The sequence below is a fragment of the Ipomoea nil genome, unplaced genomic scaffold, assembly GCF_001879475.1.
Source record: "Ipomoea nil cultivar Tokyo-kokei standard unplaced genomic scaffold, Asagao_1.1 scaffold2826, whole genome shotgun sequence".
Lineage (NCBI taxonomy): Eukaryota > Viridiplantae > Streptophyta > Magnoliopsida > Solanales > Convolvulaceae > Ipomoea > Ipomoea nil.
Window position 1 is genome coordinate 4,246,091 of NW_017619254.1, and position 24,822 is coordinate 4,270,912.

A 24,822-nucleotide genomic window follows, 5' to 3' on the forward strand; every position below is an offset into this window, starting at 1 on the left:
ATTAAAATCATAGTTAGTGTTTGGTTGACAACTTTTTAAAACACAACTATGAGATTTGATTACCCATTCAATTAAAAATCTCATTCTGATCTCTAATTCTAAAGGTATCATTTCATCTTATTGGTAATATGATTTAATTTTTAAGTTTGGATTAGTGTCTTTAGATTTGTATTTTGATTTTTTTTGTGTTGATATTGGTGCTTTGGATGTCATTATATTATGATCAATTGTTTTGATTTTTTTTTTTTTTAATATTTTCAAAACATTTATTCCCATTATAGGGTCATACATAACCAAACATCAACATTGATAATCATTCTTATTTCATTCTACTACCAAACATGCAAAATATTTTCACCAAAATCCATATCATTACCAGTTATTTGATTCTCATTCCGATTCTAATTCTTATGTGAGAACCAAACACACCGTAAGTTCACATACATTTGATTTATAGTATATCATAGAATCCTAATTGATAGGGGAATGCAAGGGAGCTTAGGTTGGTTAGACACTTATTAGACTCAAGGAATAAAGAATGAGTCAAGGGAGAAAAAAGGTGAATCAATGGAGTAAATATTGAGCTAAAAGACAATGTTAGGTTAAGGGTGTCAAGATGACTAGAGCAGAAATCATTAATGGAGATGAAGAGTAAGTCTAAAGAAATCTCGTTTGGGGGACATTTGATCCGCATGACAACTCCACATAACATTAGTTCGCGCACCAAGCCTGCATGGGCCGGCCACATGCCATCTTGGTCAATCGTTATGCGTTGGACTCGTGTCCAGCGTGCTTGCTGGACACGGGTAACAGTGCCGTTAGGCACTCTTATCTTTTTTTTTTTTTTTTTTTCTCTTATCTCCTTTTTTTTTTTTTTTTTTTTTTTTTTTTTTTTTAATTTCAGACCGCTTCGTTATAGGAGTATATGTTCATAATTTTATTACTATATGTTAATAACTGTACATTTATAACTCCATAATTGTACGTTCATAACTCTATAACTGTACATTCATAACTCCATAACTGTACATTCATAACTCCATAATTGTACATTCATAATTTCCGAAGCTCTATGTTCACAATTTTAGAGCTCTATGTTCATAATTTTATCACTATATGTTCATAATTGTAAGTTCATAATGTTAGAGCTCTGTGTTCATAATTTCATAATTGCATAACTGTATATTCATAACGGCATAACTGTACATTCATAACGGCATAACTGTACATTCATAATCTAAAAAAAAAAATAACGCCGTTAACGGCAAAACGCGCACGATTTTTTTTTTTTTTTTTAAAACTAAATGATGCGTTTTTTTTTGAAAAACGACGTCGTTTTGGGCCCGTGTCCACAATTCAATGTGGACACGGGTCCAGGGCATAATTTGCCCATCTTGGTGCACCTTGCCCATCCTAGTATCGTGCTGGGACGTGAGATAGGTACTTAATATATTTTATTTACGTCTCGAAGTTTTTAAATGTAGAAGTCAATTACCGTTCAAAACTTATAAAAGGATGTCTTCATATCATTTTAAGGGGAATCATTGAATCATCTTCATCATCTCATCCCACTTTGAATTACAATACCTTATAAACAGGTGTGTACATATCATTTTAAGGGAACGATTTCACTATTATACAAATACCACTAAATTTAGATCCATATACAACTAGAATGATTGAACTTTCCCATTATTTGATTATGGTAAACATGAGATTTTAAAAATGATTATTTCTAATTTCATTTTTTGACATCTTTGGAAGTTTCATTACATGAGATTTTTAAAATAATTTCTAAGTTCATTTTTTGACATTTTTAGAAGTTTCATTACTCTCAAATGGATTATGGTAAACATGAGATTTTTAAAATGATTTCTAATTTTATTGTTGCAACATTTTTGGAAGTTTCATTACTCTCAAAAATTTACTTAATGGGAATTTTTAAAATATTAAATATGAAAATACGAATGCCTTAAAAATATTAATGCTCAAATTATTAGTATATTCACAACTATATATATTACAAACAGTCAATAAAGAGAGCCATCAGAGTTGTCACATTCATAGGGAAGTCCATTCATATAGAGGAAGGAGCCTTGTGTTATTTTTTTTATTTTTTTTTATTTTAATTTTTGAGAAAGTATCAAGTCTTGTTTAATAGCATATTATAGTGAGAATATAAGAATTTTTTGTAATTTTATTTTATTTTTGAAAATATAGTTTTCTTTTGAACTTAAAAAAAAAAAAAAGAAAAAGAAAGACAAAGCATGTGATTTTTTTGGAAACTTAGTAAGAAAGGTACAAGAATAATAGAGTATAGAATTTAGGCCTATCTTGATGTGCATTTGTTCTTATTCTTCAAAAATGCAAATGGCAACTCTACTTCCCTCTCATACGTTACTTTTCGTCACCTTTTCCACACACACACACACACTGACACACACTCTCTAATCTATATCCATCGCTTTCTTACACACTCCCTCTACTCCCACACAGTCGCCAACACACACATATATACACCTTTGCCTGACGTTGTATCCAAGATGTCTTGTCTCTTTATTGGTTTTCTTGATTCTACGTTTATTCCTCAATTACTACGGACTCTCGATCAACTTCCTTTGCCCCAATCTCCGAGCTTTGTACGTTTTCTCGATTACTGGAATGCCCTCTTATATTGTTTCTATGCTTTAATTTTACCCTCTTTACATACCAACCTTGCATAATCTTTCTGGGTTGGGTGGGTTTTTGGTGGGTGCTGGGTTTAGGGCTAAATCTCTGCTTCTGTATGCTTGAATTTCGATTATTTACTTCTTTTAATCAGCCTTGCTGCTTTTACAGTCTATTTACTGATTCTTGATGATGTTGTTGATATTGTGTCTGTTTGTGTGGTTTCTTCTTCTCTGTTTTGGCAATTGTTTTTGTTATGTAGCAGAAAGATGCTAACTTTGATTTGCTATGGGTATATGTTTCCCTTCCCTCTGTGTATATGAATAAAGTATGGGAATTTCATGCTTGCAGTTGGTAGATGGATAAAAGAAAGTCTAGCAGAAATGCCTTATCAAACTACATTGTTGGCAAGACTCTTGGTGTTGGGGGATTTGGGAAGGTTAAACTTGCTACTCATATCCTCACTGGACTTAAAGTTGCAATTAAGATCTTGGATCGTCAGTTGATTAATGATTCAGCTGCAGCAAAAGGTAGTTTTAGTATTACGCTAATTTGGTGCCTTGAATGAAATGCCCTTTTTTGCGTGAAGTTTTCTGTGTAGAGAAAGGAAAACAAGTGATGAAGTTGAATTGAGCAATCTATACATTATGAAAATGTGAATGTGTATTTATTATCGTCAGGCAAAATTCTTTAAAAGCAGTCTATAATTGGAAACACGGAACACTGAATTCAACCATATTATGCATTCCCACATGTAATTGGAGTACAGATAACCATAAAGTTTTAATCTTTTATGTGTACCTGAAAATGATTTCTCTATATCATCTTCTCTGACCATTATGAAATCCGGTGGGAGCTCTATATCGTGTGGGTTAATTTAAGTATTCCAGTACTTTAACCCTGGATTTAGGAACTCTAGGTTAAAAGTCTGTTCTGAAAATCCAAATAGACCCGAAATACAAGTAATGAAATTCTCAAATACTCTTAACTGTATAGTGTTGACTCTGAAAGGCGATATTGGAGTAGGAGGAGGGAGCTTGTAGTTTGCAGCTTTAGCCGGGATTGTTAAAAAGTTCCTCTGAATTTGTTATCTTCTCTTGACAGTGAAGCGGGAAATCGACATAATGAGGCTGTTAGTACATCCTCATATAGTTCGCTTGTATGAAATCAAAGAGACCGAATCACACATCTATGTTGTTATGGAATACATGAAGTGTGGCGAGCTTTTTGATTATATCACACAAAAAGGCAGGATCCATGAGGATGAGGCACGCCACTTCTTCCAGCAGGTATTCAATTCGATTCAATTCGATTCTGAATACTATTTCTAGATTATTAATGGAGTTATTTCTGTAATGCTGGAACAGATCATTTCAGGAGTTGAACATTGTCACCGTCGCAAAATTGTTCATAGAGACCTGAAGCCAGAGAACCTGCTTTTGGATGCAAAACTCAACGTCAAAATTGCCGACTTTGGACTTGGAAACGTAATGTGGGATGGTCATTTTCTCAAAACAAGCTGTGGAACCCCTAATTATGCTGCTCCCGAGGTGTGCCTAGGTTATTTACTTTGGTTTAGTTGGATTGATTCGAACCCATGACCTTTGGTTTGGCTTTGATACAAAATTGAAGCATGTGCTCCATCTCAACTAAAAGCCTAAGCTGATAGTTGGATTGCACATTAATGGCTATATGCTCAATAAATGTAATCCAGGTTATATCTGAGCATCTTTACGCTGGTCCTGAAGTTGATGTTTGGAGCTGTGGAGTTATCTTGTACGCCCTTTTGTGTGGAAGACTTCCTTTTGATGACGATAATTTTCCCGCATTGTATAGAAGGATTAAGGTCAGACTTAAATTACTGTCCTCTGCGTTTTATCTCCATGTATTGCTAACTTGAGTTGGAACGTTTTGGCTTTTTTTTTTGAGTACTACTCACTCTGTTACAATATAGTATCTGTTCATAACTACTTTCTCAACCTACTGAACGTTTTGGCTTTAGAGTGGAAATTACCCTGTCCCGGGCCACTTGTCAAGTGGTGCCCATGATCTGATATCGAAAATACTCGTCACTGATCCTGTAAACCGCATATCAATCCCTGAAATACGCCAGCATTCGTGGTTTAAAGTACAGCTTCCTCATTATATTTCTCTCAACCCATCCGCCCCAGCATGCCAAATATCTGAAATGGGAAAGACAAAGGTTTGTATCGTGAATTCCTTTTGCTATACTATGGCCTGATAAATTACTTTGATGAGCGAGCTAACTACATTGTTTGGATTTCTTAAGGTTGATGAAAATGTCCTGAAAGAGATGGCAAAAACTGGATTTGATATTCGTGTAGTGATTGAATCTCTTTATAATAATGCACAAAATGAGGTACTAAAGCTACTCATCTATCACTTATTTTACGATGTTCACAATATTGACTACAGATTTGGCACCATATTTATACTTTTGCAGGCAACGGTTTCGTATTATATGCTTCTGCATAGCCGCTGTTGTAAACCAGATATGGGTCATCAAAGCAACGATCTTGTACAACCTTCTGTAAGTTCAACTGTTTTGTCACGAGGATTATTGCTTGGATCTCTTCTTATGGTGCTTATGATTGATTTCTAACATAAAAAGAAAACGTTAGGCCTGCATTTACTCTTTGAGACCTACATTTATACTTGTTACTCCTTTTAGAACCAAAAACTGATAAACTCTCCTTAAAAGCATTATATGGATTAACCATGATGAGAATAACGGTTTTGTTTTCACGAGAAAGAGTGAAGCATATTTTGTGATCTTGCAGGCAGATGAGTACACGGATAATCATGAAGTATATTTAAGGCCATGCTCTTCTGGAGAAGGCAACTGGGCGCTTGGATTTAAGGTCATATTTTTATCATTTACCCCCATTATCGAGTGAAGTTCATAATTTTAAGTGTTGAGTAGCATTAGTTTACGGTATATTTTTATTTGAATATATCCAGTCAAAGGAGTCTCCACATAACACCATGTTGGAGGTTCTAAGAAACTTTCACAGCCTAAATGTGCAATGGAAGAGGATCGGACCGTTTAACATGAAATGCATCTGGCTATCACCTGCCTGTGCATATTTGGGAGCTAGACTAAATGGTTGCGTCTCGGGACCTAACCAAATATGTTCGAGCTCAACTGCTGCTGCTGGAATCAGTCTTAGACTCCGCGATACTGTGAAGTTTGAAATTCAGGTAAACATGTTCGATCTCCCTCCTCTTCTGCATTGAAAGCATGCATATATGCTCAAATGGATATCAATCGAGATTTCAGATGTGTCTCGATCGTATGCTTCTTGACAGACAGTCTATTGTTTGAACAGCTTTACAGAGCTAGCGGGGAATTTTATGTATTGGATATTCAACGCCTGAGTGGAGCTCCCTTCCTGTTCCTCGAGATATGTGCCGCATTCCTTGCACTCTCGACGTGATTAATTGAGTACATAATGCAAAGAAATGAAGTTGTGAGATGAACATTGAGGTGCAGAAAAGTTAAAAGTATATATATATATATATAGAAGGAAGGGTCAGGAAATGAAGAGCAAAAGAGGTATGTTTTGTGGAATAAAGAAGGCAGAGAGTCTCTTATGGGAATATTGAGTTCACTTCTTTTGATTTGTAATTTTTCATTTCTATAATCAACTCTCCATGGATCAGCTTGTGGCCAACTTATTGACTATATGGAGTATGAATTTTGGGTCAATACACCCCAACTCTACAACAACAAAACAAATTTGTTGGAAATGGCCATTTCTAAGCTTTTGTTTGTTTGTTTGTTTATTTATGTAAGGCTATCTGCATCCATGAAATTTTTTTCACTTTAGAAATGGCAATATCACTAATTTGGTGTTGGTGAACAGTGCAGCGTCATATATGGCGTTGCACGGTTCATCAATGCCATTTTGGTGGAGAAATTTTGGGTGACATCCTCACTTAAATTTCAATGTAAAATTTATTTGTTGGGTCTTGTTCTTCTCCATATCCAGGCTCTATACTGAAGAATATTTGTTAAATGAGATGTCTCCCCAGGGAATTCCTGAGATTTCATGTGTTATTCAAGTATGCATTTAAACCAATTCACACTGGAGTCATACCTCTTTCATGATATATAATACACTTCTATTTTGAGTTCTGAGGTTTTAGATTGGTATTAACCTGCTCTGCAGGGGTTCCTTAGTACAACAGGGTCTCTGTTCAAGATTAGGAGCTAAACAAAAATTTTGTCAACATCATCTAAGGGCTTCTCTTTATATCATGAAAATAAGACTTTGAATCACATCGTTATTTTTATGCATGTGATGGTGTGTCAAATCCTAAGAGTCTTAACTATTCATGGGTATGCAAATCTTTTCAACACACATTTCAACAAAAGATATGAAATTTTATCACTAACCGTTGGATTAAATCTCAACAATCCTAACCATTCATTGGTATGCATATCTTTCCAACACACATTCCAACGAAAGATATGAAATCTTATCACAAATATCTTAACCTTTCATTGATATGCATATCTTTCCAACACACATTCCAACAAAAGATATGATATCTTATCACACACTTTATCATGTGTGTTTTCAACCATTGGATTAAATCTCAACAATCTTAACCATTCATTGGTATGCATATCTTTCCAACACACATTCCAACCATTGGATTAAATCTCAACAATCTTAACCATTCATTGGTATGCATATCTTTCCAACACACATTCCAACAAAAGATATGATATCTTATCACAAACTTTATCAAGAGTGTTTTCAACCGTTGGATTAAATCTCAACAATATTAATCATTCATTAGTATGCATATCTTTCCAACACACTTTCCAAACAAAAGATATAATATCTTATCACAAACTTTAAGATATCTTTATAAATACTACATTTGGATTGCCAAAGTAAAACTGCCACTCTTTGGATTCTCAAACCCCATCTCTGGTTTTACAACACCTCTCCATTCTCTTTGCAAAATGTCAAGCTCACGCACAACCCGAATTGCTTCATACTCAATCGAGGAAGATCAACTTCTATGTCGTGTTTATTGTGTTATTACCCAAGATCCTAAAATTGGTAAGAATCAAGCAAACCATGAATTTTAGACTCGTATTGGGATTGAGTACCATCAAATGCTACCAGCAAATAATGGTAATATTCGACCTTGGACATCTCTTCAAACTCGGATGCAAAATATAATGGCAGCTCTTTCAAAATTAAGAGGATGCATCTGTCAAATTGAAAACATGAACCCGAGCGGAGCTTCTGAACAAGATATTGTGAGTACTTTTTTAAAAACATATTGTGAGTACTTTATACATGTTTTATTAATCATTTGCTTAAATTGTTAGTACTTTGTACATATTTGTTATTTACTTGCTTATATTTATGATCTATAACAGCTAGATAGAGCAAAAGATTTATTGTCACAAGATGTCAAATTTCAAAATGGGTTTAGATTTGATCATGTATGGCCTATCCTTAAGGACCTCGAGAAATTTAGCACTACTCCTAGTAGAGACCAAAGTCTTGATAGTCGAAAGCAAAGTACTGACTTACAAGGATCACAATCACTACCTGATAGAGCTGATAAGTCAATAGGCTCATCATATTTTTGTGTTGATTTAAATGACGACTTTGAAAGTGCAAATTCGATTAATGAAAACAACAATGCAGGCGAACGTCCTACTGGAATGAACAAGGAGAAAAAGAAGAAACACCTCAATGAAGAAAGTTGTGAATTTTTAAAATCCATCCAAGCAGAAAATGAACAAATCAAACAAATGTTCCAACACCATCAAGGTATACTTGAAAAAAATTATGAGGTTCAGTTGTTAAAAGCTCAGACTGAAGCAAGGAAAGTAGAGTTGGCAGAACGACATGAAGCGAACAGAGAACGTCGAGAAGAGAAGAGGGATCGTCGAGAAGAGAGCAAAATCTTACGCATAAATTTAGATTCTATCACAGATCCAATGGTGCGTAAGCATATAAGGAATGAGCAATTACGAATTGTTGCAAAGAGAGCTAATGAGTAAACATATAGAGGAGAGGTTGAATCAAGTAGTCAATTTAATCAATATTTTGATCATTTGGGAGGAAATGGGGGTGGTCTTAAAGACTATTAAATCTAAGTATGTTTTGTTTAATCTCGGATGTATTCAATTTAATTTTATGAAAATTATGTTTTATGTATTTTAATTTTTAATTAATCTATATATAATATTAGTCTTGTTTTAATGGCCTTGATGAGATTTTTGAAATAATACTCCGTATAATTTATTTTTAATTATTCAAATTTTATGTTTATGTATTTAACAAAATATATAAATTTATAAAAATAAAATAAGGATACAAAATGAATTAATAAAAAAAAAAAAAGATAAAGGGAAAACTTGACATTTAGAATGATAAGAAGCCATTTAGAATTATTATTATTATTTTGGCTTAATCAAATGCGTAGTTTATGTATGAATGACACAAGAAGAATACAAATTACAAGACGTGAAATAGTGAGATGTGGATACTGGTGCAGTATATGAGCCAGCCAGATTAATGAATCAACAGATATGGGTTTGAGCTAATAAATTCTTTCTGCCGTGGAGACAGGACGCAAGAACACCACGATAACTGTTATGTTGTCTTTGCTACCTCGTTCTGCTGCTTCTGTTGCCAATCTCTTAGAGCACATACCTGCCTCTTTAACAGTATCTCGGATGATGCTCACCACATCCGCTTCACTTACAACATCCCACAGCCCATCGCTACCCATTACCTGGAATACATACAAACACTGCTTATATATCACACAAATCATGCACTCAAAGTTCAAACTACTAACCCCCAACACTCTTTGCATTGTATAAATACTGCTAGAACAAGCTATTAGTATTTTGTCCGAGATATAGTGGCATGCAGTAGTTGGCTTTTGAATTTTCTTTCAAAAACCGATTAATTATTCTTGCTACTTGACAGTCGTGCAATAAATTTTATTTTTATATGAAGAGGATGACGTTGAATCCATCTGCACTTCGGAAGGTTACCATCACAAAAGAAGACAGATTCTGTTAGTAGAATATGCAAATTATGTTATCCTTGTTGTCTTGTTGATTAGCATTATATCAAATAAAAACAGAGCTAACCCATTAGAAACCCTTACAATGTATTCATCATCAGCAGACAGAATAGTTTCAGAAATCTCGGGTTCTGCAGTTACAGCTGGCTTCAGATCATCATCACCAATTGACCGGGTGACCTGTGGAAACCAAATATTTAACCAACAAGCAACTCATAATGAATTTCTTAAAGAAATGTTGATCACAATTTTGAGTCGCACCTAAAACATTTTTTACTTCCAACGACGTGCATGCTAATTATGTATGGAGTATTATTTAATTCAAATTGTAATTACATGTTTCATACTCTAGACAGATGAAAATCTCAATCTAATAGTTGAGTTGTGACCTGTTTGCACCAGGAATGCAAGCATGAAATTCCATAGTTGGAAGTCCTCAAGTTTTTATCAATTGCATTTTATCTTATATACACCAATCAAACCATTGTTTTTCAGCAATTTGATTAAAAGCAGCAACACTGTTATTCCTAACAAACTTTAACTGCAAAAGGCAACATAGACATAAGGGGCAAAAATTAAAGGCATTAACCTGAAGAGCTGCATTGCCAACCCTCCATGTGTCAACTTGCCATTTGACCTGGATGCCTGCTCTGCTGACTCGCTCTCTCTCCTCAAGACAACTTGCAACATGATCCTACTATATTAACAACAAATTAGTTCTAATCAGAATCAAAATGATACAGATTAAAGCTTCTAACAGATAACTGGATGGCAAGTCCATTTAATATTCCAATATATAAGAAACTTATCTAAATAAAATGAATTTCATCTCACCCTACTTAAAGCATATGGATGTCCAGCTCGACACAAGATTGTTTTGCAATCACCGGCATTAGCAACAATAAGCTTGTTTTTTACTATAAGAGCAGCAATTGCAGTGCAACCAGGATGGCTGTCTTTTTGAATAGCTCCCTTGCGCTTCTTATGAGCACTAAGTTCATTTCTGAATGCAATATCAGTCTGGACGAATGTTTCAATAAGGGCATCCGAGGGGCTGCAGAAAACGTAATGAATCTAAGTATGACTTTTTTCAAGGAAAATTCAAAGTTATTACATAAGATAATTGGGAGAAATGGGGGAAAGTGAAACCTGTCCATCAAGCCAAGAGATTTGAAAATTCCAGGTAGAGCTCCAGCTGAAAACTCAGCAGCCGCTGCACCTGCACCAAAGTAATAAATGTCCATAAGGAATATGTCATTCCTATGGCAAGCAAATATTTAGTTACTCTACTTGTATCCCTGACACTTCAGTATGGCAGCACAGAACCTCCCGTCAAATCATTTATGTATCAAAATTTGAGCTCAACAAATTTATTGAAGAGTGTAACATGTGGTTATCTATCTCAGAGAACAAGACTGGAAGACATAGAAATCAGAAAGTGATAGAGCTTTGTTTGCCATATGGAAAGGCAAGAAGAAAATGAGGACCAAAATGCTTTAGTTGCATCTCCCTTTCTTTAATGACCTCATCATGATTCAAGATAGCAATACTTGCAATACTGCACATCTCTACCTCAACTAAAAAGGAAGTATTAAGTGCAAACTTAACCATAGCCTGGAGGAAAGCCGAAAACGGATATTAATGTCATGACGAAATATTTTACCTCTGTTCCATGAAAAATTCCATCTTAATTTCATTTTTTGTTCATTAGACCCTAAGAACTTAATGTTAGAGTGTAATTTACCTCGATGGCCATCAAAGATTCCAAAAAAATGGATATCCTGTGTATCACACATGTTGGGCATTAGGAAGTGTCTATCCTCCATCATTTCCCTTCTACCACAACTTGCAAAGGAGCCCCAAGATAGGACTGGAGAATATACTGAAGAATCATTTGCAGAATCATTCCACGTTCTCACACATGAATTAGGGGTAAGAGAAACAGTCTTTGCATAATCTTCACCCTGAGTATTCCAATTAATGCTCTCCTGATAACCTTGAGTATTTGTACCCAGTGGAACACCTTGAGAAATAGAAGGTTTAGCTGAGGCGTTTTCCCCATTGCTGACTCCAATTTCATGTTCCATAATGGAATCAAGTTCCATAACGATATCATTAAATGAGGGCCTACTTTGGGGATCTGCATCCCAGCACCTACTTATCAGAGAAACTAAACTTGCAGGTGCACTCAAATCAGGACCAGCAAGAACGGGTCGTAATCCTTCAGATACCACAGCTGCAGTAAGTTTCTGCTCTGTGTAGTTCATCTCCAGCACGGTATGAGCCTGCCAAGAAGTAGATACAAAATTTCTGGTAAACAACTGCAACTACTACAAGTGTAGCAGCCAGTAAAGTCACAGAATGTATCTTTTATGTAGATATGCAAGATTGAATTATCAAAGAAAATAAGGTTAATGGATGGAAGGACTGATAGTCATCTAGGTATAGCTGTTATTAAATGCTTCACCGCTGCCCTGGTTTGCTAAAGCTTCTACAATGATTTTGCCATGCTTTTTGGTCATTAGGATAGTAAATTCATCAAATGTTAATTACTGAACAATGTTTCAAAATTTGATCTCAATGGTTGACCCATTGAGAAGCAACATTCACTGCTCAGATTTAGGAAGCATTGACCTAGCTGACTGACATCTCAGAAAAATGGCATTTATATACTTAGAACATAGCAACTTATGATCCAGTAAAAGCATTCAAAAGAACAGGGGTAAGAATTACCCACTAAAATAATAGAGTACTTGAGATACATATCAATTATTAGATAACCTAAGGCAGCTCAAAATGTGAAGTTCGATAAAAGAAAGAACCAACCTGTGCCTCCGCACGAAGATCAGTGTACGGCACAACACCAGTAAGAAGCTCACTGCAACAGATTGAATCAACATTATACTCATAGGAACTAAGGAAACATAATCTACAAAGTAACATTTATACACGGCGTCAAGGAATACTATATTTGCTGCTAGTGAGTAGCGGCCAATTGAAATCTTAGGGTGAAATTTATGGTCATGCACCCTAAGTTAACTGAAAAGAGTTTTACCAAATCCATCAAAAATGATAACACAGAAAAGCTCATTTATATGTCAACAATCAAGATGCAGAAACAGGAAGAAAGAAACAAACTACTATACAACATGGTATGGACAAGCAAACACTCCATTACATATGCATTCACATGGATTTAGTTTTGAAGGAGTACAAAGCGCAAATCAATTTGTGGTAGAGTTCGTTCATACTTGACAGATATTCCGAAACTGTAAACGTCAGACTTTTCTGTATGTATCTCTTTCCTTAGTACTTCCGGTGCCATGTAAATAAGTGTGCCAACCATATTCCTCTTGTGGAATCCACCAGTTGGCTTGCCGGTTGATTTCCAGTTTTCAATGGAAACTTGTTTAAGATTTGTCTTGTACTCCGCCAAACCAAAGTCAGCTAGATGTGGTTGAAGGTTTCTGTCAAGCTGAATAGCAACAATCGTATGTTATATCACAACTCGAAATATGCAAAGCTGCATGAACAATTGCAATTAAAAATTACATCGAAGCGGACATGAAATCAAGAGTTTTACTAATTTAAACGTGAATGCACATGGTGAGGATCATCAAAGACATTACTAGAATATTTGCGGGTTTCACATCCCTGTGGACAATCCCTAGGGTGTGCAGATATTGCAGAGCCTTTGCTGTAGAGAAATAAAAATCACAGTAAATCTGATTATCCGCATAAAGTCTTCAACAGAAGTAATCTATATTCACCATCCCTTAAATTGATTGTCCTTCAAATATAAATCTACCACATACATTACTAACATCACCATGAACAAAAAAAAGCATCATTACGGTAAGAGCGATAAGTTAGTGGGATTGAGATGAGTAAAAGACAGACGGTTTACCTAGCTTAGACGAGACATCAAGCACCTTATGAATGCTTGGACTCCATTCCTCCACGTGCAACTGGGCAGCGAGATTACCGAGCTCGTAGAACTCGAAGAAAAACATATAGTTGGGAGGCTTGGCATGCGCTGCCACTAGCTTCGCGATCCCCGGATGATCCAACATGCTATTTTTAGCAATCGTATTTCCATAAAAAATAAATAAATGATTTACACACTGGTACGACTATCGGCTATACACAGAGAGAGCGAGAGAGAAATGAGGGACAGGATGAAAACCAGAGTAATTGCAATTCCTTGTGGAATTTATCCAAGTCATCGGAAGTGGAGAGTACGGGCTTTTTCACGGCGACTTTCCGGCCGTTGAGAATGGCTTCATACACCACACTCTCTGCACCTGGAAGCACAACAGAAGAACAGTGAGGGTCTAATATTGAGGGAAAAGCATACATACACAATAATAATAAGATATGATATGATGTGCAGACCTCGGGCAATCGGGGAAGAGAGAGAGTAAGAGGAAGGAGGGAGATGCAGAGGGATTGTTTGGCTGTGGCAACACCCGCGAACGCAAGTGTTTGGTTCCACGATCTCAATAGCCATGACTGATGTTTCTTTCCAAACGAGGAATTACAATTCCGATAGTTTGGGATATTCCTCCTCTTTCCCTTTCTCCGCCGGAGACCGGAGTGTTGTTGGTTTACCGGTAAGTATTATATTGTATTGCATTGTTAAGATGGGTAGTGGGCCCCAATGGGACGTACCACTGGACCAGAAGAAAGTTCGTCGACGGTAGGCAACTGCCAGGCTGTCCACATTGGTGGGGCCCGACCTTCTCTTGTACTCCGTAATATTCTTCGCCTCCTATGAAGGAGGTATCTCTCCCTACCTCCCTCCCTCCCTCCGTACGGTACAAACTACAAATACAAAATCTTTACGTCCGTTTGTTTGTTTGTTTTTTTTTTTTTTTTTTTTTTTTTTTTTTAATTTAAAAATAAAAACCTGTTATTGTTGACCTTCAAAAAAAAACCTGTTATTGTTGTTTTTTTACAAAATAAATGGGACAAGCATTCAATCCGGAATCACTTTAAGGAAGCCAACGGTCATATAACAGATTCAAGACGTGATAATTATGAAGGATAATAAAGAGTTGTTCCTCCATAATTACGGTGAATAAATGTAAATTGGCTCCTCATTACTAGGAGACCGTTACGTAAGTAGAAAAACATTAAAAGTTTTAGCATAAATAGGAGATTCTTCATTCAGGAGAGGACACGCTGAATATTTCCTTCCTAATATACTTAGTAACCTTATTTACTGTCACTCCTGTTAAGGAAAAATATCTTCTTCTTTTTTTCCTATAAATGGTTGGTGGGATGAACGAATGGTTGTTAGTTAAGAGTTGGTGTGATGGTTAGGTATTGATAATTTGGTTGGGGAAAGGTGGGATAGGCTTGGTTGGTGTCCAAATATTTTGATTGTTTGGATTTATTTTGGAAGGTCCAAAATATTAAACTTATCCATAATTTTGAGTTGAACAAAAACTCGAGTACATTTGTTTACCTGAATTAGAGATGCATTGTATTAGGCTATTAGGTAAACTATCAAAATTTCATAGTATGGTAAAGTAACATGTTGGTATATATCAATATATGCCTTTTTTTACCAAGTGGATATAGCATACAAGAACAATTAATGTAGTCTAGTTGGCCTCACCTAACACACCAACTAGTTCTTCCTATTCGTGGAGCTTTTCCAACCAACATAAAAGTAATAATCAAAATGCATTACAATAACTTCGGTGGTCCAAAAGCATTCAAACCCATATCTAATTCAGACCAAAAAAAAAAAAAAGGAAAATAAATCACATTACATAGGGAATACGTTTGTACAAGTCTGCTGCAGGTAATCTGGGAGTAGCAACAGCTTGCAATGGATTCTTCATGTATGTCACCATTCCAGGGCTCTCTGTCATGTCGATATCCTCGGCCCTCACTCCTGCAGGTGGTGACCATGTGAAATGGTGCAGCAGATGTCCCAGCATTGAGGTCACCAAGTTGATGGCGAGTTGTGCCCCGGGGCATATGCGCCTTCCAGCGCCAAACGGCAGGAGACGGTAATCGTGCCCCTTCATGTCCACGTCCTCCTCCAGGAACCTCTCGGGTCGGAACTCCAGAGGGTCCTTCCACACAGCAGGGTCGCGAGCAACAGCCCAAACGTTCACGTGCACGATGGAGCCCTTGGGGATGTCGTAGCCGCCAATCTTGACGTTGGCGCTGGCCTTGTGGGGGAGCATCAGGGGAGTTGGAGGGTGCAGCCTGAGTGCCTCCTTGGCTACACACTGGAGGTAAGGGAGTTTGGAGAAATCGGCCTCTGTCATGATCCTATCGGTTCCAATAACTCGGTCCAGCTCTTCTTGAGCCTTTTCTTGCACCCTTGGGTTCTTAACCAGCTCTGCCATTGCCCATTCTGCTGATATGGTGGTGGTGTCCATTCCGGCTGTAATCATGTCCTGCACAAGTTCACCACAATACAACAGTCAATTAAGAATTAACTAAAACAAGACACCTCATGGCCAGCACTTTGCCCCTTAATTGGACCGGCCCGGTGCGAATGGGAATTAGTCTGAGTATAGTGTAGGCTTAAAGGTGCCTTCTTTAGTTATAGTTATGGTCTGCTCAGGACGCCTCATGGTCTGACAACAAAAAATTAACTAAAACAAGATAAGCTAAAACCGAGTCTAATTAATAACAACTGCAATTCGCTTACCCAGAGAAGGCCCATAACAGTGTCATCTGTGAGGTCATACTGCTTTTGAAGAGTGAGCAAAGCGTCAACAAAATGCTGCTTTGTATCACCTGACATCTTGCGTGCAAGGGTGTGCTCCTCCATGATCTTCCTAGTCAGCCGGTCCCTGCGTGAATTTTGGTTCTCCAAAGCCTCATTGTCTAACTTAAATGCCCAACGAAGCCACGGGACATATTCTCCCATGGGAAGCTTTGCACCAATCTTGATCCCATTGTGAACAATGCCCTTGAATTCTTGCCCTTGTTCATCAATCTCACCCTCCGAATTCATAAACCTCTTCCCAAATGTCAACCTCGTTATGTTGTTGAATGCAACAGCACCCAAGTAATCCCGCATCAACAAGCTTTTACCACTATTACCTGCATAGCAAAAACCCCTCAAGAATAAGCTCAAGACCAATTGTCATAACTACCACTAGACTAATCCTAATTCCTAAGACACCATAACCCTTACTGGAGGAGGTAAATCGCAAGTTGCCCAATTTGGCTTCTTATGTTTTAAGGTACATCATTTTATTTATGCAATCTGCATAGTTATAATACTACAGTAAACAATCTGCATAGCTATAATCTGCTAAAATTTTTTGAAGCATTTCTTTCAAAATTCTTCATCATTCTTAAGAACTGTGGTTTATTCTTGAGATTATTTATCAGCCACCTTGGCACCTTCAAATAGAGATCAGATTACTGGACTTTTTTCTCGAAAAAATTCATCAAAGCAACCAGATCATAGCATAATAAGTATTCCTAAACATGAATCTTTACTAGAATTCTGTGAAGATTCCAAACTCACCTACCACTCTCCATATATAGGGTAAGATTGAAAATTAGAAGTTCTGTATAATGGACAATTGTAAGGTGACAAGTGCCAATCCAGTACAATCATAATCGAGCATGATTTATGATTTTATGTCAAGCAAAGCAAATTTAATAAGCATAATAAATAGTCCAGAAAATAAGGAAATTAAACAAACAAACAAAAAAAAAAAAAAAGAAGAGGAAAATATACCAGGCTTAGTAGAGTCTCTGAAGATGCACTCAACCATGGAGGTGACTTCATCCTCTCTAATAGGCCTGAGAGACTCGAGCCTCTTAGGAGTGAAGAGCTCGAGGTTGCAGAGCTTCCTGACCTTGACATAGTGAGGCCCGTAATCGGCCCAAATCAAATCCATCCCGTTCCGGCTCAGATTCGAAGCGGATCGGGTCCGGAACCGGTCAGCCAAGCTCTGATCATTGTCCTTGAGCACCTCCTTGGCCAGCTCCGCCGTGGTGACCACCACATTGAGCTGCGAGCCGAAGTAGACCGAGAATATGGGGCCGAACTCCTGCGCCCACTCGTAGAAGTGGCGGAACCTCACCGGCTTTATGTCATACAGGTTGCCGACGATGGGCAGCGGGCGCGGCCCCGGCGGAAGCTTGAAGCGCAGCTTGAAATAAAGCTTGTAGGCGAGGAAGATGAGGAGGATTGAGACGGGGAGTAGAGCGAGAGCCATTGTAACAGTAACCGGTGGTTGAGAAGCTCTGCCTAAGCATCTGCCATGGAGGTCAATTATATACAGCCGAGAAGATTTCAAGTTTGGTGGGTGGAGACGTGGAGTAGTTGCACTCGAAGAAGCGGTAGTTGTAGGCTTTTTATTTTTTATTTTTTTTTTATTTATTTTTTTTATTTTTGGAAACGGTAGTTGTAGCTTGTAAAACACAATTAATTAATGAATTTGTTTATTTATTAAAAATTGCGTGGGTGTGGTCCGTGTGGAGGTAGATTTTATTCATTAATTTCAAATCACTATTATATTGTTTGTGATAAATATTAAATAAGATGAGATTCATTTTTTTTTTTTAGTACTATTAAACCTGTTACGTATAAGTATCTTTTCATATATACCTTCTCAATTTATTACTCCCTCCGTCCCATTTTCCATGTCTTACTTTCCTTTTTAGTTTGTCCCAAAATGTTGTCCTCTTTCCAAAATTGAACATCAACATCATTCTACTTTTCCAATTTACCCTTATGACTTTTGCTTTTATTTCCAAAAGTAAGAAAAGTGAAGGGCATAATTGGGAAATGACATAACATTTACTTTAATTCCTTAAAAAGCGTGTAAAAAGCAAATGAGACAACCATTTCGGGACGGAGGGAGTAAAATTTAACGAGGCAATACTACTTTAACTGAAACTAAAACACAACCTCCCACTAGAGAGAATCACTTCTTTGGCAATTAATACGATTCTTAGCGTTAGTGAATTTAACATTAACCAAATCAAATTGGGAGAGTGGTAGGTGAGCTTTCCCATAAAAGTTGCAGCTACAAATATGTAAAAATTTAGCCACATAATTCCATTCCTTATATGGAAGATTCTATTGGTATTTTCTATCTGCGTTGATTAATTATGAAAAATCTAAATTAATTTTAATTTTTGTAATTTTTTTTTTGACTAAGATTTGAACTTCAACAAAATGCAGAACCTTGGGTTGACTATGAATTTTCTTACAATCAAAGATAACATTTGTAAATTATACTTTTATATTTTAAAAGTTGTATTTTTTTTTTAATGCTGCATCAACTTTATATAACATATATAAGATTATATTTTATGACTTCTATAACATTTTTAATAAATTTATATACGTTAACTTAATTTAGTGTGAATTTAATTGAGATTTGTCCCACACGAAAATATTAAATATGTAATTTAAAATTTGACAACGATAATGTAAGAATTATGTCTAAAGTGTATGCACTGATATTTGATCTTATCTAGTGAGTCATTGAGTTACCAATTTACATCCTCCTATTATCTGTCGGGACAAAATAAATGTAATTGATTTTGTAGGTCACGGGGAAGGAGGTGGCATTATGTCGGACAAAATAAGTGTAATTTGATTTTGTAGGTCTGCAGTTTGCTGTGGGCGGAAGGGGGGGTGGGGGGGGGGGGGGGTGTAAAAACAAGCCACGGCGTTTGGTTGAAGGGGGGTAGGTGATAGAAGAATAGTGGGGTGGTAGGTGAGGATTTGGAAAGTCCACATTTGCACTCCTTAAACGATGAGTGCTCTCACTGCTGAGTTCCACGTGGCTGCATACACCCTACATGTTCTTTGTTATTCTTTATTGAACATTAAAAAAAAAAAAAAAAACCTGATTTGGTTGAACATTAAATGAATAAAATTTTATTATAGGAAAAATAACGCTTTTTTCATGTGTTATATACTTATTATACTTTTTCCTCCTAAATTATTTAAGTGCCAGTTTTTTCTTTTAATATATTAAATTGACATATTTACCTTTAAATAAATATTTCATTTACTTTTTTTTCCAACAAATTATAACCACGATTTGAAAAAATAAAATACACTAATTGTTGATTTAGAATATTTTAAAAAATAAAAAAACAAGTTTAAAAGAAAGTTTGAACCAGCAGTTCAAATTGAATCTAAAACCGTGAATCGACGGTTGAAAATAAAAACCAAATCGTGGTTATATATACTTATATGTGAGAGTCATTATAAATGCGAAAGAAAACATACACTATTTGAAAATATTATAATTCTAATTTTAAGCTAATGCTAGTAGTTGTTTCGATTTGAACTTCCGGTTCACGATTCATAATCAATTTTTTTCCAGTTTACGATTTTAATAAACGGAAACCCAAATATTGGGTTATGTTCTGAATCATAACCGAAAAAATTTGATTTGATTGCTATAGTGTTCGGTTGTTCGAACCGAACACTGGTCATCCCTACGTATAAGCAATAATTTGTTGAAGAATATAAATAAATAAAATATTTATTTTAAGGATAGAAATGTCCATTTAATATATCAGGGGAGAAAAATCGTCATTTTTATAACAATTGAGGGAGCAAATGTGGATGCATGAATAACTCAGGAGGGAAAGTGCTATAAGCCTATAATTCAGGGGAAAAAACTGTTATTTTCCTTTTATTATATGTACTTTCAAATCTTACTTTCTTATTTTTATTTTATATAATATAATGATAGACTATTTTCATCATGTAGGTAATTTTACACTTCGAGTGCACATACTTTCAAATTCTTCTCCTTAACTTTTACTCTCGTAGGTGTCAAACAATGACCGGTTATTATCATAAGGTGGGTTTCACAAAAAGTGTGCCTATCAAAAATGTGTGAGTGGAAATAAATAAATAAAAAAAATGAAACAAGAGTTGAGAGTACAAGTAGTATTTTGTCCATCCAAAAAATATTTACATCAAGAATTTAAAAGTTGTAGTAAAATTTGAGAGGCCACATAATAATTTTCATGGTGAAATTTCTCCACAATTATTTACCTCACAATAGAGACTTCTTAAGAGTAGAGAGAATTCGTAAAAAGGCTTAAGAAACCTAAATTGTTCTTACTTCTTAGTCATGCATTTCATTGTAATTTTAAGCAACACTAAGAGAGTAGACAAACTAGGTAAGTGTTAGCTCCATAGTTGTGTGTATTTTTAGGTCTTTCACTGCTAAGATAATACAACTATAATGATTCCACAGCTATTCTCTATTTTTATTTTTATTTTTTGAAAAACAAAAAATTAAGATAAAAGGTCTAATACAATTCGAAGGATTAGCTTCTCAATGTTAAGGGCCAGTCACCTTTGCTAAAGTGTGAACACACTTTTTTTTGAAAGCCAAATATTTTGGTATATTAATGAACGAACATAGTAATAGAGTCAGGTGGGATTACATCCCAGTACATAGGATGTTCCTGATCGAACGCTAACGAAGCTAGTGTATGAGCATGCATATTAGCAGTTCTGGAAATATAATGTAAAGGACATAGTTGTCCTAATGTGAACACACTAATTCGCTGATTTTCTAATATAATTGCATGAAAACCAATCTAGTGAATATACTTCTTATTCAGCTCATTCACCAATATTTGACAGTCCGTTTCAAATTGAACACTTCTTATTCCTCTCAATCTGACAAATATACTTAGGGTGTGTTTGGTTGGGCAGATTTAGCACTCAGTATGGGTATGAAAGTGATTGTTATTGTTTGGTTGACTTGTTTTTAAAACACACTATGAGTTTGGAATACTCCATTAATGGAAAGACTCATTCCCTTATTTTATAAGGGTTTCATCCCATTATTCATCCTTTAAGTTAATCAATTCTCATTCCATCCTACTACCAAACATGCAAAATACTTTCACCAAAACCCATTACCATTACCAAGTATTTGATACACATTTGAATTCCGATTTCCATTAGCTTCTGAACAACGTTACACGATTTACGTACCGTCGTGACTACGTGATAAAAGGCAGAATTTCTGTCACCAGAGGTGATCCATTCTTCCCTGGATCTTTGGTACCAAATTAACTCTTCTTGTTGTAAGAGGGTTTCCAAGTCCTCCCTAAGCCTCAGTTCAAGCTTGGCTAAACCCCCAGGGTAGCCCGTGGCCAAGATTCTATGGATTCCACTGATCCGGACCGTAAATTAACCTCCATTCATCTTTGTTACCTAACATGCCATATATGATTAAGCGCCGTAAAATATAAAAAATTTCATGATTGTAGGTGCAAATTAGTAGAAAGTTAGGAAAATATAATTCGATTTGTCACGTATAATGTGATTTATATAAGTTGCAGAGGAGTCATAACATTCTTGTTAATCAATCTTATTAACATGCACAATTCTCATGAAGTGAAATTTAAAATCAAATTGATGTGTTTAGAGATAAGGGATTAAAGATAGTTTGATTATTATTTTTGAAAGTTCATTTTCCTTCTAATGTTAAAAACTAATTTGGGAAGTGTGGCACCTAAAATAAACATTCAACATATTATAAAACTCATTATCATGAATTTTTTTATTCATATATATTAACCCTATCTTGTTATATGTCCATATATACTTGAAATGAGCAAATTATTGGTTGGACCATGATCCACATAGTGTTGTGCAGCATAACAAAAAGTACATTTTTTTAATATGTTAAAAGTATATTATTTGTGTACTGAATGTACATTAAGGGTGTAAATGAGCCGAGCCGCTCGCGAGCGGCTCGGTGTCAAAATTGAGCTCGAGCAGCTCGTTTAATAATCGAGCTCGACCCGAGCCTAGATATTCTAGGCTCGTGGCTTGTCGAGCCGCTCGCGAGCCGTATAATATATGATATTTATAATATATAATATAACATAATATAGTTATAATATATAAAAATAATAATTAAAAAGTTCAAGATCGAGTCGAGCTTCCATTAACGAGCTCGAGCCCGGCTCGTTTACTCCCCTACAAAATAATGTACTTTTTTTTTATTATTATTAGAGAAGGAGGATACCCACATACACAAACTATTACATCAAAAGCCTCCATAAAGACTTGAACACATCACCTCCCACATTAGGGAGCAATTTAGTACCATTGGACTACAAAGTATTTGATAAATAATGTACTTTAATACTCAAATAATGTACTTTTCCTGAATACAATGTACATTTTTAATATACCAAAAGTACAGTATTTGTGTACTGAATGTACATTATTTGATAATATAATCACACAATTATGTGAACCATGATCCATACAATAATGATTACTTGAAATGCTTAATTTCTTCGCTCATTTTTAAATAAAAGAAACAATGCAAATCGTGATGCATTTTATATATAGAGCTTTTTTTTTTAACTGCTACGGACTCTATTACAATGTTATATATAGAGCTTAATTAATCTTCTACCTTATTATTGAAAAGGTTTCTGTAGTTAATTGTAACTGCATAGGATTAAAGGTAGATAATAGATTGATCTTTTTTGAAAATTTATTTTATTAAAAATGAAATTCAGAAAAAAATTCTAAAAAAATCAGAATAAGTTTAGTAAACTCTCATTTTTATTATAAATATACAATAGATTCTAAAATCAATACCATTCATCCTAGGATGATTAACCAAGAAGTGTTTGGTAGTGTATATTTATAGTTCTTTATTGTAATGGGCTTACAATTACTAGAGTAGCACTAAGTTGGGGTTTTGTATATTTTGGGTCAGCGTCCTTTAAACTTCAATATTTATTATTGGCCCAAATGTTCCATATCATTACATGAAGCATAAAAATCTGGCAAATTATATGGTGCACTTTAAGAGTTTATGTGTATTATGTTGAAAGTTTATGTGTATTATGTTGAAAATTTATGTGTATTATGTTAAGAGTTTATGTGTATTAGGTATTATGTTAAGATTATGTGTATTCTACTATACAATTATGTACATACGGAACATGAAATTTTTAGAGCACACGATATAACAATTGAAAAAACTCGGCCATTTTACAATTATATTAAATACCTTATTGTCATTATATATATATAGTCTGAGTCGAGTAAAACAAAGCTTACCTTAGGGTTGAGGTTCAACCTTTTGGAAGAATGGATAACTGCTAACCAATGATTTAATAGATGTAACGGTTAGAAGAAAAAAAAATTTAAAAGGAGAAAAACTGATTGGTCAATTTCATAAATATATAAACTTTAAAATTGGTCCCATATATATATATATATATATATATATATATATATATATATATATATATTTATAATATTAATATTAATATTAATATTAATTCTCTGTGAGTTCGACCTTTGCTTTTCCACTTCGTGCACTTGCGATGACTTTATTAAAATTGTACTTCAAAACCTCACAAGCAAGTAGTGTGTCTTTTGGGCTGGGGGCCAAGGTTATTCTTAGGTCATTGACTTGTGTTTTGTTATTTATTTGCCTAATCCCATAAAATCATCATTGGTGTCATTTGTGAGGATTGCACGAAAAGTACGTGTTCTTAAAATCTACCAGACTTCACACCGTTTTTCTCAAAATTAGCCCCTAAATATAACAAAATGGGCGAGTCAAGAAGCGAACAATCTCAAGACTAGTGGGAGCACCTTGTCCATAAAAGAGAGATGCAATCATGTTCTCTGGAGTCGATTTCTTGGCTTAGAAAAACCATGTGTTTGACTGGAACCTTGGTGGTCGGAGAGGGCACCCTAATGGTAAGAACTAACTCGAGCTCCCTAGGTTTAGCACCCAGCCTTTACCTCAAGAGTTAGTAAACATTATCAGGTTGTGGGCAGCCCAATATTAGTAGGGGCACAACCTGATCCCGAGCAAACCCACTTCCCACTCTATTAATTAACCACGCCTTAGGGCAGGAGGAGGTCGACGAGGGAAAGGCTAGGACCCCAATGCAAGGGGCCTTGAGCCAAAGGCAAAGTAAGAAGAAAATAATTCGTTAAAAAAGAGCAAGAACTTACCTTTAATGAGCTAATGGACGAGAGTACTGATTAGGCCCCGGACCTTAGAGGCTCGTGGATTGCCAACCCGCGAA

General features: G+C 35.6%; 4 protein-coding genes across 6 annotated transcripts; 2 read left to right on the top strand and 2 right to left on the bottom strand.

Moving 5' to 3' along the window:
- The first annotated feature begins 2,423 nt into the window (after window positions 1-2,423).
- Window positions 2,424-6,465, top strand: LOC109159169 (SNF1-related protein kinase catalytic subunit alpha KIN11-like). The gene is made up of 11 exons (XM_019307217.1): window positions 2,424-2,639; window positions 3,019-3,197; window positions 3,772-3,956; window positions 4,035-4,217; window positions 4,382-4,513; window positions 4,670-4,870; window positions 4,958-5,047; window positions 5,132-5,218; window positions 5,469-5,549; window positions 5,650-5,889; window positions 6,018-6,465. Exons 2-11 carry the CDS (start codon window positions 3,026-3,028, stop codon window positions 6,123-6,125), a joined length of 1,479 nt encoding a protein of 492 aa, XP_019162762.1. The 5' UTR covers window positions 2,424-2,639; window positions 3,019-3,025; the 3' UTR covers window positions 6,126-6,465.
- Window positions 6,466-7,623: 1,158 nt separating this feature from the next.
- LOC109159170 lies at window positions 7,624-8,882 on the top strand. Of its 2 annotated transcripts, none has more exons than XR_002050520.1 (2): window positions 7,624-7,969; window positions 8,367-8,882. XR_002050520.1 is itself a non-coding variant. In XM_019307218.1 (2 exons), exons 1-2 carry the CDS (start codon window positions 7,823-7,825, stop codon window positions 8,723-8,725), a joined length of 780 nt encoding a protein of 259 aa, XP_019162763.1. In that variant the 5' UTR covers window positions 7,624-7,822; the 3' UTR covers window positions 8,726-8,882. The 2 variants fall into 2 exon arrangements, 1 of the variants encoding a protein (XP_019162763.1); XM_019307218.1 differs by having other exon boundaries at window positions 8,093-8,882.
- A 213-nt stretch (window positions 8,883-9,095) lies between these two features.
- On the bottom strand, window positions 9,096-14,553 carry LOC109159168 (protein kinase and PP2C-like domain-containing protein). 2 transcript variants are annotated; one of them, XM_019307216.1, is made up of 12 exons: window positions 14,158-14,550; window positions 13,949-14,066; window positions 13,670-13,836; window positions 13,392-13,459; window positions 13,014-13,237; window positions 12,589-12,640; window positions 11,507-12,047; window positions 10,912-10,981; window positions 10,597-10,816; window positions 10,352-10,456; window positions 9,847-9,942; window positions 9,096-9,462 (listed from the first exon to the last, which is right to left on the bottom strand). In XM_019307216.1, exons 1-12 carry the CDS (start codon window positions 14,270-14,272, stop codon window positions 9,268-9,270), a joined length of 1,971 nt encoding a protein of 656 aa, XP_019162761.1. In that variant the 5' UTR covers window positions 14,273-14,550; the 3' UTR covers window positions 9,096-9,267. The 2 variants fall into 2 exon arrangements, 1 of the variants encoding a protein (XP_019162761.1); XR_002050519.1 differs by having other exon boundaries at window positions 9,360-9,462; window positions 10,352-10,459; window positions 14,158-14,553.
- Window positions 14,554-15,291: 738 nt separating this feature from the next.
- On the bottom strand, window positions 15,292-18,075 carry LOC109159148 (cytochrome P450 98A3). Its single transcript, XM_019307186.1, has 3 exons — window positions 17,486-18,075; window positions 16,439-16,836; window positions 15,292-16,181 (listed from the first exon to the last, which is right to left on the bottom strand). The coding sequence occupies exons 1-3, from the start codon at window positions 17,967-17,969 to the stop codon at window positions 15,534-15,536; spliced, it is 1,530 nt and encodes a 509-aa protein (XP_019162731.1). The 5' UTR covers window positions 17,970-18,075; the 3' UTR covers window positions 15,292-15,533.
- Between the last annotated feature and the right edge of the window lie 6,747 nt (window positions 18,076-24,822).